At 43.2% G+C, this 15,346-nt stretch overlaps 1 protein-coding gene across 3 annotated transcripts in view; it reads right to left on the reverse strand.

Moving 5' to 3' along the window:
• Positions 1-15,346, reverse strand: part of LOC109938557 (ras-related protein Rab-37) — a 94,494-nt gene that overhangs the window by 20,400 nt on the left and 58,748 nt on the right. For all 3 annotated transcript variants that reach the window (XM_048611146.1, XM_048611145.1, XM_048611143.1), the window contains 2 exons: positions 10,495-10,536; positions 4,886-4,952 (listed from right to left, as the gene is read on the reverse strand). In XM_048611146.1, coding sequence (XP_048467103.1) covers positions 4,886-4,952; positions 10,495-10,536 — 109 coding nt within the window. The remainder of the gene's footprint in view (positions 1-4,885; positions 4,953-10,494; positions 10,537-15,346) is intronic.

The raw sequence follows: 15,346 nt of genomic DNA on the forward strand, positions 1-15,346 counted from the left end.
TGTTTGATATTGGGTGATATCCGATATCAGAGTATGTTTGATACCAGGTGATATGCTGATATCAGAGTGTGTTTGACACCAGGTGATATCCGATATTACAGTGTGTTTGATACCGGGCGATATCCCATATCAGAGTTTGTTTGATACTGAGCGGTATGTGATATTAGTGGGTGTTTGCTACTGGGTGATATGTTATATCAGAGTGTGTTTGATACTTGGCCATATCCAATTTCAGAGTGTGTTTGGTACCAGGTGATATCCAATATCTGAGTGTGTTTGGTAGCAGGTGACATCTCATATCAGTGTGTGTTTGATACCAGGCAAGCTGCTGATACCAGAGTGTCTTGATACTGGGCAATATCCGATATCAGAGTATGTTTGATATCAGGTGATATGCTGACTTCAGAGTGTGTTTGATACCAGGTGATATTGGATATCAGAGTGTGTTTGATACTGGGCGATATGCTGATATCAGAATGTGTTTGATACTGGGCGATATGCTGATATTAGAGTGTGTTTGATACCAGGCGATATGCTGACATCAGAGTGTGTTTGATACCAGATGATATCGGATATCAGAGTGTGTTTGATACTCGGAGATATGCTGATATCAGAGTGTGTTTGATACTGGGCGATATGCTGATTTCAGAGTGAGTTTAGCACTGGGGGAAAACTGATATTACAGTAGTTTTGATCTAATCTAGCCAGCTCCTAAATTGAGCACTAGGCACTTGCCCTGCTTTGCAGATTGTCAGCTGTACATTGTCCTTTGTCTTGACTTCAGCCTTTTGAGGCTTACTGTTACCCTGTGGTCCTCCATGCTCAAAGACCATTTTCTATTGTCTTAGCATGTGTCCAGATCTCTCTTTCTGATTCCCATTGTAAATAACTCAGCTCAGTTTAACCGTCTTAAACCATTCCTTCCCATCATCTGTCCTCCTGCTGCTACCACTGGCAGAGCATACTCATTCATGGGATGTGGACATCCCGTATTTATTGCCCATCGCCAATTTCCCACAGGAGCAGTTCAGAGTCAGTTACATTGCTGTGGATCTGGAGTCACGAGTAGGCCAGACCAGGTAACAACAGCAGTTGCCTTCCCTAAATGATATTCATGAACCTGATGGGTTCTTCTGACAATTGACAATTATTTTATAGTCATCATTGGACTCTTGATGCCAGACTATTTTATTGGATCCAAATTCCACCATCTGTCCTGGTGGGATTTGAACCCTGTGGTTTCTGAAGAAGGGTCTAGGCCCGAAACGTCAGCCTTCCTGCTCCTCTGATGCTGCTTGGCCTGCTGTGTTCATCCAGCTCCACACCTTGTAGTCCTCAGAACTTTACCTGGGTTTCTAGATTAATTGTTTAGTGATACATGTAAAACTACTAGGCCATCACCTCCCTGTGATATATACCATCAGAGGAGGGGGAGGCCCAGTGGTATTATCGCTGGAATGTTAATTGACAGACCCAGATAGGTTCTGGGGACCCTGGTTTGAATCCTACCATGGCAGATGGTGGAATTTGAATTCAATAAAAAAATCTGGAATTAAGAGTCTAATGATAATCATAAATCCATCTGGCTCACTAATGTCCTTTAGGGAAGAAACTGCCATCCTTACCTGGTCTGGCCTACGTGTGACTCCAGACCCACAGCAATGTGGTTGTCTCTTAAATGCCTTCTGGGCAACTAACAGCAATGGGCAATAAACGCTGGTCTAGTCAACAATGCCCTCATCTCGTGAATGAATAAAGAAAAAAAGAAAAGAAAACTCACTTCCTCTCTCACACTAACAATGCCACTAACCAGCTTCACACATGGTGTGGCCCACTCCCACTCAGATCTTATTGAGGCCTGAGTCAGATCTCATTAGCAAGCAGATCCTGGGAATCTGGGAATGGGTCTTGGGATTAGGTTAAATTGGGGATTTCACTGCCTCCATTTTGGGAACTCAGACCCCTTCCTTGTGTAAACATGCCGAGCAATTAGCAGGTTCTAGATTAAAGCCCTACTGTTTACCTGCCAGTCTGATAGAAACAATGCAGGATATTGAAATGTTACTGGCATCCAGGACCTATCACACCCCTGCTGACCACTGCCTCACCACTCCCCTGCCTTCACCCTGGTTCTCAGAGGCCCTCAGAAATGTGTGTGGGAGAGAGACAGATTTGAGTTTAAATCTCTGGAGTAGGACTTTAGCAATCACTTCCTCTGGCAGTTCATTCCATATATGCACAACCCTGTGTGTGAAAAAGTTGCCCCTTAAGTTCCTTTTAAATTTTTCCCCTCTCACCTTAAACCTATGCCCTCGCGTTTTGGACTCCCCCACCTCGGGGAAGACACCTTGTCTATTCACTCTATCCAAGCCCCCCATGATTTTATAAACCTCTTTAAGGTCACCCCTCAGCCTCTGATGCTCCAGAGAAAATAGTCCCAGCCTATTCAGTCTCTCCCTATAGCTCAAACCCTCCAATCCTGGCAACATCCTCATAAATCTTTTCTGAGCCCTTTCAAGTTTCACAACATCTTTCTACAGCAGGGAGACCAGAACTGAACCCGGTATTCCTAAAGTGGCCTGACCAATGCCCTATGTTGACCCAAAATCACTTCTCAACTCCTATACTCAATGCCAATAAAGGCAAGCATACCAATTGTCTTCAATACCCTGTCTACCTGTGATTCCACTTCCAAGGAAATATGAACCTGCTCTCCAAGGTCTCTTTGTTCAGCAACACTCTCCAGGACTCTGTCATTAAGTGTATTATTCCTGTCCTGAATTGCCCTACCAAAATGTTGCACCTCACATTTATCTAGATTAAACTCCATCTGTCACTCCATGGCCCATCAGCCCATGTGTTCAAGGTCCCATTGTACTCTGAGATAACCTTCTTCACTGTCCAATACATCTCCAATTTTGATGCTGTCTGCAAACTTACTAACCATAGCTCCTATATTCACATCCAAATCATTTATATCAGTGACGAAAAGCTGTGGATCCAGTACGGATCCTTGTGGCACATGGCTGGTCACAGGTCTCCAATCTGAAAAGCAACCCTCCACCACCACCCTCTGTCTTCTACCTTCGAGTCAATTTCATATCCAAATGGCTAGTTCTCCCTATATGCCATGTGATTAACCTTGTTAACCATTCTACCATGTGGAATCTTGTTGAAGACCTTACTGAAGTCCTATAGACAATGTCCACCACTCTGTCTTCACTAATCTTCTTTATTAATTCTTCAAGAAACTCAGTCGAGTTAGTGAGACACGATTTCCCACGCAAAAAAAGCCATATTTACTATCAGTCCTTGCCTTTCCAAATACATGCAAATCCTGTCCCTCAGAAACCCCTCCAACAACTTGGCCACCACCGATGTCAGGCTCACTGGTCTATAGTTCCCTGGCTTTCCCTTCGCACCTTTCTTAAATAGTGGCACTACATTAGCCAACCTCCAGTCTTCTGGTAGCTCACCTGTGGCTATGGGTGATACAAATATCTCAGCAAGGGGCTCAGCAATCACTTCCCTAGCTTCCCACAGAGTTCTAGGGTACACCTAAACTGGTCCCTGGGACTTATCCAACTTTATGCATTTTAAGACGTCCAGCACCTCCTCCTCTGTATTTTGGGCACTTTTCAAGATATTGCTATTTATTTCCCCAAGTTCTCTAGCTTCCATATCCTTCTCCACAATAAACACTGATGTGAAACACTCGTTTAGTATCTCCCCTATCTCTGGCAGTTCCACACATAGGTGACCTTGCTGATCTTTAAGGGTCCCTATTCTCCCCTAATTACTCTTTTCTCCCTTTATGTATTTGTAGAAACGCTTTCCTGTTTAGATAAGAGAACGTGACTAAACAATTTCTTGTAGTCTTCTTCTGAGATAACAGATTCTAGTCCACTGCTCCACTGATCACAACATCATTTCCTGAATATTTTACCCAGTTCCCAATATGAGCAATCATATATTTATCTACGTTAGGTTTAGAACTAAAAAGATCCATCAACCAGGTTTCTTTAATAAGTAACAATACTGTCGATTTATTATAAGATTTATTTGACAAAGATGGAAGGGTATTTAACAAAGTTTGAAATACGGAAGTATAAATATCTATCTTGCTCAATACTACCCCCACACATAAACCAATTAAAGAAAAAAAACAGAACTTTCTCTGCAGAGATTAATTTTGAAAAACAGAACTGATCAAGTTTCAAAAGGAAAGGCATTAGATTTGAAATGCTCCAAATGCTTCTGGTATACATGAGGACAGGTGTCACTGAACACAGGCTGTCCTCACTGGGACCTTTACAGATTCCAGAGTCATTGAGAAGAAACTTTTGCAGAAGTTTTACAGGAGAACTACAGGATCAGCATTTCAGTTATCAAACTGGATCCTCAAACCAATCATCTCAGAAAGGCGGAGGATGGGCTTGGGAGTTTCTCCCTTGCAGTAGGTTGTACCTCAACTGGCTCCATTCCAAAACAAAGTAACTCCTGACAGCCATAAATCTAGACATGTCATTTCCAGTAAATAAGTCCAAGCAATTAGTTTAAGCCATGTGATTTACAAGAATCTGATCTGAATGGTGCCTCAACTCCACATTCCTGCATTCCCCCAACAGGATCCAGAGGATTTATTTTCTGCTTCCAGATTAATACAAGAAAATGTTACGAGCTCTCGTGTGAATGGACTGACTGCACACTTGCTTGTTACTGTATTGTACGACAGCTTTTTCCCTCTCCTCAGCTCACATTTCCAGATTCTAAACGGTTTACCATGTGAAGTTAACAGCAACACTAGGGCCTGATTCAGGACACACAATGGGAGTGTGGGACCTGATCCCAGCGAGCTGATAATTCCCAACTATTGCAGCCCTACCTTGAGCATCTCTGTAGTAGGCATGAGTGACACTGCGAAACCTCTCCTGTCCGGCTGTGTCCCAGATCTGGAAATAGAAACAGGCCCTCGTTATTTCAATTACTCGACACTCCAACCTCAAATAAAGCAAAACCGGGTGAAAATATAGGAGGTACTGAGAACTAAACCAGGGGCAGACAGTTATGAATCAGAGTACTGGAACTGTGCGACCCATAACCTCTTCCACTCACTCAGACAGTGATGTTTACGTCCTCAAATAAAAGCAGCATATTGTGTACGTTGGAGATCTAAAATAAAAACTAAAAGTGCTGCAAACAAGCAGCAGGTGTGGCAGCATCTACGTTTATTGGACTCCTTTCACCGTGTGTGTGTGACTGCTTTACACACACACCAAGGGTCGGTGCTGGGACCTTTGTTATTTGTTATTTACATAAATGATCTGGATCAAATGTACAAGGCATAATTAGTAAATTTGTGGATGATACAAAATTAGGGGGTATCATTGATAGTGAAGAAGGTTATCAAAAATTAGAGGGATCTTGATCAGATGGGGAAGTGGGCTGATGATTAGCAAATGCAATTCAATACAGATAAGTGTGAGGTGTTGCATCTTGGAAAGTCAAACCAAGGTAGGACTTATATAGTAACTACACAGTCCTGAGGAGTGTTGTGGAACAGAAGGACCTAGGAGTACAAGTACATAGTTCATTGAAAGCAGCGTCACAGGTAGACAGGGTGGTGAAGAAAGCATTTAGCAGGCTGGCCTTTGTCAGTCGAGGCATTGAATACAGGAGTTGGGACGTTATGTTACAGCTGTATAAGTCGCTGGTGAGGCCGCACTTGGAGTATTGTGTACAGTTTTGGTCACTCTGTTATAGGAAAGACATTGTTAAACTGGAAAGTGTGTAAAGAAGATTTACGAGGGTGTTGCCAGGATTAATAGACCTGAATTACAGGGAGAGGTTGTCCAGGATAGAACTTTATTCCTTGGAACGTAGGAGAATGACAGGTGACCTTATTGAGGTGTAAAATCATGAGGGACATAGATAGGATAAATGCATATCGTCTTTTTCTCAGGGATGGGGAATTGAAAACCAGACAGCATAGGTTTAAGATGAGCGGGGAAAGATTTAAAAAGGACCTGAGGGGCAACTTCTTCATGCAGAAAGTGGTGTGTGTATGGAATGGGCTGCCAGAGAAAGTGGTTGAGGCAGCTACAATAGCAACATTTAAAAAACATTTGGATACGTACGTGGATGGGAAGGGTTTAGAGGGATGTGGACCAAATGCAGGCAATTGGAACGAGCTGAGTGGGCATCATGGTCAGCATGGACCAGTTTGGGCCAAAGGGCCTGTTTCCGTACTGTATTTTTCTACTCTACTCTACATTACTCTACTCTGTGAATAGAACTGGAGTCTAATCACATATTTTATGAATTTATCCTCGGAGTCTTTGCTACTTTTTTTTAAAATTGCCCTGAGGACATCGAGTCAACCACACAAAACCAGACCGAGTAATGCTGACAGGCCCCTTCCTGATAGGCATGAGTGAACCAGCTGGTCTGAAATTTAATTGAAATTTTCTTGTGGATCATATATCAAGATAACAGATAAACAGGCATCAGTTCCATGCTGAAATCTAATTCAAGGATTTGGATGATTTACAAATAGAGAAGCAGATATCTGGGAATCAGATAAACCTGAATTGAGCAGATTAGATGGTTTATGAACGAAATGCTATTTTCAAATCCCTCGATGGCCTCTCTCCTTTCTAGCTATATTATTTCTCCAACATCTGTATTCCTGTAATTTTGGCGAATTGTATATTTCCACCTTGATTTCCTTCCATTCACCAACAGCTTTAGCTGCTTCAGGCCCTAACATTGCGAATTGCTTTCCCAAGTCTGTCCACTTCCTTCATTCCCAGGACACCTCCTTCAAGACACTACTTAAAAACCTACTTATCTCACATGTCCTAATATTATGCATGACAATTCCAAGAAAAGTTGATCAAAATAACTCCACTTTCCTTACCCTTCCCCATTGGCCTCAAAATGTAATAATTTCAAGCCTTTATTCAATTTGCTTTTAAAAATTACTGTTGAATCTGGTCCCCCGTTCTTCCATTAATGATCACATGACTTGCAGTGTGGAAAATGTCTTCTCATCTCCCACTTAGAATCTTAGAGTCATAGAGCTGTACAGCATGGAGAAGACCCTTTGGTCCACTCATCCATGCCGAACAGATACCCAAATTAGTCCCATTATTAGATTAGTCCCTAATCTAGTCCCATTTGACAGCATTTGGCCCATAACCCTCTAAACCCTTCCTAATCATATACCCATCCAGATGCCTTTTAAATGCTATAATTGTACCAGCCTCCACTACTTCCTCCGGCAGCTCATTCCATACACATACCACACTCTGTGTGAAAAACTTTCCCCTTAGATCCCTTTTAAATCTTTCCCCTCTTACCCTAAACCTATGCCTTTTAGTTTTGGACTGCACCAGCCCAGGGAAAAGATCTTATCTATTCACCCTATCCATGTCCATCATAATTTTATAAACCTCTATAAGGTCTCCGATACTCCAGGGAAAATACCTCCAGCCCATTCAGCTTCTCCCTATAGTTCAAACCCTCCAACCCTGGCAACATCCTTGTAAATCTTTCCTGAACGTTTTCAAGTTTCACAACACCCTTCCTATAGCATGGAGACCAGAACTGCATGCTGTATTCCAAACCTGGCCTAACCAATGTCCAGCACAGCTGCAACATGATCTACCAAATCCTATACTCAATACACTGACCAATAAAGGCAAGAGTACCAAACACTGCCTTCTTCACTTTTTCAAGATGCTGCTATTTATTTCCCCACATTCTCTAGCTTCCATATGCTTCTTCGCAATAAACACTGATGCAAAATACTCATTTAGCATCTCCCCCATCTCTTGCAGTTCCACACATAGGTAGCCTTGCTGATCTTTAAAAGGGCCCTATTCTTTCCCTAGTTCCCCTTTTGTCCTTAATGTATTTGTAGAATCCCTTTGTATTCTCCTTAACCCTATTTGCCAAAGCTATCTTATGTCCCCTTTTTGCCTCCTGATTTCCCTCCTAAGTATACTCCTATTGCTCTTATACTGTTCGAAGGGATTCACTCAATTGCTGGTGTCTATACTTCCTTCTAATTCTTGACCAAAACCTCAATTTCTCCAGTCATCCAGCATTCCCTACACCTGCCAGCCTTGCCCTTCATCCCAACAGGAACACACTGTCTCTGACTCTTTTTGAAGGCTTCCCATTTTCCAGCCGTGTCCCTTTACCTGCAAACATCTGCCCCCAATCAACTTTTGAAAGTTCTTGCCTAATACCGTCAAAATTAGCCTTCCTCCATTTAGAACTTTAACATTTAGGTCTAGTCTATCCTTTTCCATCGCTTTTTAAAACTAATAGAATTATGGTCACTGGCCCCAATCTGTTCCCCCATTGACACCTCGGTCACTTGCCCTGTCTTATTTCCCAAGAGTAGGTCAAGCTTTTCGCCTTCCCTAGTAGGTACATCCACATACTGAATCATAAAATTTTCTTGTACACACTTAACAAATTCCTCTCTATCCAAGCCCTTAACAATATGGCAGTCCCAGTCTATGTTTGGAAAGTAAAAATCCCCTATCATAACCGCCCTATTATTCTTACAGATAACTGAGACCTCCTTACAAATTTGCTTCTCAATTTCCCGCTGACTATTGGGGGCTCTATAGTACAATCCTAATCAGGTGGTCATCCCTTTCTTATTTCTCAGTTCTACCCAAATAACTTCCCTGGATGTACTGCCAGGAATATCCTCCCTCAGTACAGCCACAATGTTATCCCTGATCAAAAACACCATGCCCCCTCCTCTCTTGCGCCCCTTTCTATCCTTCCTAAAGCATCTATACCACGGAACATTAAGCTGCCACTCCTGTCCATCCCTGAGCTACGTCTCTAATTGCTGTGATATCCCAGTCCCATGTACCAAACATGTCCTGAGTTCATCTGCTTTACCTGTTAGGTCTCTTGCATTGTAATAAATGCTGTTTAATTTATCAGCACTACCTCATTCTCTGCTTTGCTCCTGCCTGCCCTGACTGTTTGACTTGCACCTTTTCCCAACTGCGCCAGTCTCAGACTGATCTCTTTCCTCACTATCTCCCTGGGTACCCCGACTCCCCACCTGCCCCACTTTACTAGTTTAAATCTTCCTAAGCAGCCCCAGCAAATCCCTCGGCCAGTATATTAGTCCCCTTCCAATTCATGTGCAATCCATCGTTCCTATACAGGCCACTTCTACCCTGGAAGAGATTCCATGATCCAAAAATGTGATTCCTTCTCCCCTACACCAGCTCCTTATCCACGCATTCATCTACTCTATCCTCCTATTCCTACCCTCATTATCCCATGGCATCAGGATTAACCCACATAGGACTATCCTTGGGGAACTACTTTTTAAATTCCTACTTGACTTCCTGTATTCTCTCCTCAGAATCCCATCATTTTATCCTCCTATATCGTTAATTCCATGTATTCAATGACCTCCTGCTAGTCCCTCTATCCTTTGAGAATATTCTGTACCCTCTCTGAGACATCCTTGATCTTGGGACCATGGAAGCAACACACCATTCTGATGTCTCACTGTCGGCCACAGAAACATCTCTTTGTGCCTATCACTATACAGTGCCCTTTCACAATCAATCACTTGGAACCTGATCACCCCTCGTTACATCAGTACCAGAAACCTGGCTGTCGGTGTTACAAACCCCTGAGAGTTCATCACCTCCTACATTTTCTAAACAGTATACTTGTTTGAGATGGGGATAGCCATAGGAGACTCCTGCACTACCTGCCTCCCTCTCCTACCTTTCCTGAAAGTAACCCATTTACCAGACTGTATCTTCAGTTTATCTCCCTTCCTACAACTGCCATCCATCACACCCCCAGCTCCTGTAAATGCCTCATTGCCTCTAACTGCCGCTCCAACCTATCCATATGAGCCATATCCAAACACACTTCCTGCAGACATAATCATCACTAACATGGAAATTCTCCCTAATCTCCCACATCCGACGGGAAGAGCACATCACTCTACTAAAGGCAGTCTTTGCACCTTAACGGTCTATAGACCCAGAAAATAACACAGTCTTACTGCTCTAAAAACACTGCTCCAGGCTAACTTAGTATCTATGTTTTATATCTTTAAAGTTTAATTAAGAGACAGATCTCAACAAAAACATAAATCAGCTCTAACACTGAAAATGCCTCAGAAAAGGAGCAGCTCTTACAGCCACAATTTTCTCCTGTCCTCCACCTTGGATTACCCAGAGACAGCATAGTATGGAGCTGGATTAACACAGCAGTTCCTTTAGTTGTGGAGTTTTCCGGAGGAAGAGAGGGTGGTTTAACAAAGTTAATTATAATTTCTCCAAGTAGTATCTTACTTATGGAAAATGAGCAAAGGTTAGCTGCATAGAACTGCTCCTAGATTTGAGGGGAATGTGTGGTTTTTTTTAGGGGCAATGGGTGTCCTGTGATTGACACTGGCTTAATTCCAGCTGTTGTCACAAAAGCACTGACCTGTAGCTTGACTTTGACCCCGTCCACAACCACCACCTTATTCTGTAAAACAAGAGGGGAAACTTGTTAGCAGCAGGAAATGCAAGCAGCAAGAATAGTGGCTTTATTGATCAGGTCTCTATCAACACACTACCAGTGACTAGTGTCAATCAAATTTCAACTTGAAAACATTTTGAGAAATATTGATTTATCCCCCCAATCACGGTGCATGCTGAACCTTCATCCTCCCTGAACCATTGGTCATCCTGTACTATCCAGCATCCAAAATAACTGGTACCTCATCGATGTTTGATAAATCCTATATAATGTCACATTATGAATTATTGACAATTACATAACTGTTTCCAGTGTCACAACGTGAGATTGATCAATTGTTGAGCAGTTGCTTTCTGTGACTGGTTATTAAAAAGTGCCATCACACTTTTGCCACTAGGAAATTTCACTTGTATTGTTTGTCTCAAGTGGACCTGGGTTCCCCTGTCCCCAAAGATCCCACTAATTGACAATTGTACATTAATGTAAATGGACTTTAAATGGATCTTGCATCCCTTGTAACAGATACAGACTAAAACTATTTTTTTAGGTTAGGAGGTACGTGCTTATAATGTATAAAAACCAAAAGAACTGCGGATGCTGTAAATCAGGAACCAAAACAAAGTTGCTGGAAAAGCTCAACAGGTCTGGCAGCATCTGTGTAGGAGAAAACAGAGTTAACGTTTCGGGTCCGGTGACCCTTCCTCAGAACTGATGGTGGTTGGGAAAACGTCACTTTATATGTAGAAAATACGGGGGTGGGTGGAGTAGGGAGTAAACGATAGGAATCAGCCCAAAGAGACAGAAAGACAGTTGGACAGACAAAGGAGTTGCTAACGATCAGGCTGGGAGGGTGAATAGTTGTTAATGGGGACTGTTAGTGACTAACAATAGAGGGTGTGTAATGGCAGGCTATATGGTAACAAGGCCTAGTGTGTGGGGTGGGGGGCTGGGACATGGGAGAGTTTAGGCCCTAAAATTATTGTGCTTATACTGTGTTTCTCTGCAAATAAATATTGAGGATTGAGGTTCATAAGGAGGAGGTGTTAGCAATTCTGGAAGGTGTGAAAATAGATAAGTCCCCTGGGCCGGATGGGATTTATCCTAGGATTCTCTGGGAAGCTAGAGAGGAGATTGCAGAGCCTTTGGCTTTGATCTTTATGTTGTCATTGTCTTCAGGAATAGTGCCAGAAGACTGGAGACTAGCAAATGTTGTCCCCTTGTTCAAGAAGGGGAGTAGAGACAACCCTGGTAATTATAGACCAGTGAGCCTTACTTCGGTTGTGGGTAAAGTGTTGGAAAGGATTATAAGAGATAGGATTTATAATCATCTAGAAAGGAATAATTTGATTAGGGATAGTCAACACGGTTTTGTGAAGGGTAGGTCATGCCCCACAAACCTTATTGAGTTCTTTGAGAAGGTGACCAAACAGGTGGATGAGGGTAAAGCGGTTGATGTGGTGTATATGGATTTCAGTGAAGAGTTTGATAAGGTTCCCCACGCAGGCTATTGCAGAAAATACGGAGGCATGGGATTGAGGGTGATTTAGCGGTTTGGATCAGAAATTGGCTAGCTGTAAGAAGACAGAGGGTGGTGGTTGATGGGAACTGTTCATCCTGGAGTTCAGTTACTAGTGGTGAACCTCAAGGATCTGTTTTGGGGCCACTGCTGTTTGTCATTTTTATAAATGACCTGGATGAGGGCGTAGAAGGATGGGTTAGTAAATTTGCGGATGACACCAAAGTTGGTGGAGTTGTGGATAGTGCGGAAGGATGTTGCAGGTTACAGGGGGACATAGATAAGCTGCAGAGCTGGGCTGAGAGGTAGCAAATGGAGTTTAATGCGGAAAAGTGTGAGGTGATTCACTTTGGAAGGAATAACAGGAATACAGAGTACTGGGCTAATGGTAAGATTCTTGGTAGTGTGGATGAGCAGAAAGATCTCGGTGTCCATGTGCATAGATCACTGAAAGTTGCCACCCAGGTTGATAGTGTTGTTAAGAAGGCGTACAGTATGTTAGGTTTTATTGGTAGAGGGATTGAGTTTCGGAGCCATGAGGTCATGTTGCAGCTGTACAAAACTCTGGTGCGGCCGCACTTGGAGTATTGCGTACAGTTCTGGTCACCGCATTATAGGAAGGATGTGGAAACATTGGAAAGGGTGCAGAGGAGATTTACCAGGATGTTGCCTGGTATGGAGGGAAGGTCTTATGAGGAAAGGCTGAGGGTCTTGAGGCTGTTTTCGTTAGAGAGAAGAAGGTTAAGAGGTGACTTGATAGAGACATACAAGATGATCTGAGGATTAGATAGGGTGGACAGTGGGAGCCTTTTTCCTCGGATGGTGATGGCTAGCACGAGGGGACATAGCTTTAAATTGAGGGGTGATAGATATAGGACAGATGTCAGAGGTAGGTTCTTTACTCAGAGAGTAGTAAGGGCGTGGAATGCCCTGCCTGCAAAAATAGTAGACTCGCCCACTTTAAGGGCATTTAAATGGTCATTGGATAAACATATGGATGATAATGGAATAGTTTAGGTTAGATGGGCTTCAGATTGGTTTCACAGGTCGGCGCAACATCGAGGGCCGAAGGGCCTGTACTGCGCTGTAATGTTCTATGTTCTATGTTCTATGTTCTAAGTGTGTAAGGATTAGGTCCGGTTCTGCTCTTCGCCAAATGGCAGTCTGGAGTGTAAGACCCACCTAGCCACTTAAAAATAGCACCTGAACACCATCTAAATGTTTCTATCGTCTTCCTCCTTTAAATGGAAGGTACTTGGTCTTATTTCTTTTGTCTTGTTTAATCCCATGGATCCAGCAGGTAACAGGACGTTCTCACCCCAGCCTGCAATTTTAGTGCTGTTACTCTTTTAAAAATTAGCAATGTACCTGAGACAGCTCCATCAGAAGTGAAATCAAGAAACACATCTAAACACTAAGGAAGTTTGGAACTCTTCTCCACTAACGGCAATTGTTGACAAATCCAGTCTGAAACCGAGGTTGCTAGATATTTTTAAGCAATGATACTAAGGGATATGGGCAGAGGAAATATACGGAGTGTGGTTTCAGATCAGCCATTGAATGGCGGGAAAAGCTAAAGGGACTGCATAATGTCTTCCTGCTCCTCGGAGAGGAGTTGGATTATGGCCTGTTCAAGAGAATTTCTATGTGAAGCTGCACATTCTGCCCAACCTTACATTCACCACATTAATATTGGTCTTCAGAAGTAGGCTAGCTCTTTATTGAACCAAGGTTCTGGTGAATTCTATAATTTCACTGGCCACCTTGTTATCAATAGATTTTATTACATGATAGGGTATATTATCCTCTCTCAGGAATAAATTGGATAAACAATTTTGTGGTTTATAAGACAGTTATGCTTTGGGACTAGGTTATTAATTTGAAGTAAAATGTAAGGGATCATGTGATTTCTTTTGAAGCCTGACCAAACAACAAACGTGATTGATAAAGATTGACTTGGAAGGCTTTCTTAGGAAAGTGTGCAAGCTTTTCATGTAGCACTAACAGTTTGGTGGACTGTGAATCTGCAATTCCCAAAATAGCATTGAGGATCTTGGGTAGTAAATGGTTGTGCTTTAAACTGTCCATTTAGTTCCAATCACCATTTCTGATTATATTGCCATAAACATGGGGTTTCAGTGGGGAAGGATTTCTAAGATAGCCTTGAAAACTTGGAAACAAGGATTAAGAAGAGGGAGAGAGTAGCTAGAGGCTGGAAGTCTCTGTGATTAACTTTGCAGAAATGCTGATGGACTCAAATTTGAGAGGAGTTAAAATAAGGCCTCAACATTTGCCTAGCTTTTAGTTCAGCAAATTTCCAGTAATACATCCCTGTGAAAAACAGTTCTGGAGTTAAGTGTTTTCAGGCTGAGAAAGCAGAGGATTGGAAGCAAACTCTTAGCCTCCTGCAATTGCAGGGAAAGGTACTGCGTGTGGTGAAGGGATTGGTGGGGAGTGTGGAGCTGACAAGGGAGTCGCAGAGTAAACGGTCACTGCAGAAAGCCGACAGGAGTGGGGAGGCGAATATCTTTTTGGTGGTGGGGTCGGATTGTAGGAAATGTTGGAGGATGATGTGTTGTCTTTGGAGGTTGGTGGGTTGTATGTGAGGACTAAGGGAACTCTAACATTATTGTTGTGGGGAGGAAAGAGGGGTTGAGGGCAGAAGCATGGGAAATGGGGGAGATGCAGTTGAGAGCATCCTTAATAACAGAGGATGGGAAACTATGGTCCCTAAAATAGGAGGATATCTCGGAAGTCCTGGAGTAGAACGCCTCATCCTGGGAGCAGATGCAGCGGGTGTGGAGGAATTGAGAGTATGGGACAGCAGTTTTGCAGGAGGGTGGGTGGGAGGAGGTGTAGTCATGTGATGACCACTTCCACTGGCACCGCTGATCACTTCCACCGACCATATGACGGCTGCCAATCAAGTTGTTACTTCTGCCTCTGCCCATGTGACCGTTCCTATATACACACCCATTCCAGCTGCAGTCCTGCTCCACCCCCACTGCCAGCCATCAGTTCTACACTTAGCCCCAGTCCCCAAGCCCTGCCGGGTATTCACCATCCCCCTCCCACTCTAGACCTCCCCCTCACTGAGGACAAATGGTCAGTCCTCAGCAAAGGACTCACATTGATTTCCCTGCGTCCACATGTGAATGAATTCTGAGCACGCCTTGATGTCGAGCTCTTTTCCACTGTCTCCGCCTCTGCGCTTATTCCCTTGAATGAGAATCAAACCCATCCTCTGACAACACCTTCTCCTGGACACCCCTTCCCGGCCTCCTACCCTCCCTCGACCTC

Source organism: Rhincodon typus, chromosome 23 (assembly GCF_021869965.1).
Source record: "Rhincodon typus isolate 14 chromosome 23, sRhiTyp1.1, whole genome shotgun sequence".
Taxonomy (NCBI): domain Eukaryota; kingdom Metazoa; phylum Chordata; class Chondrichthyes; order Orectolobiformes; family Rhincodontidae; genus Rhincodon; species Rhincodon typus.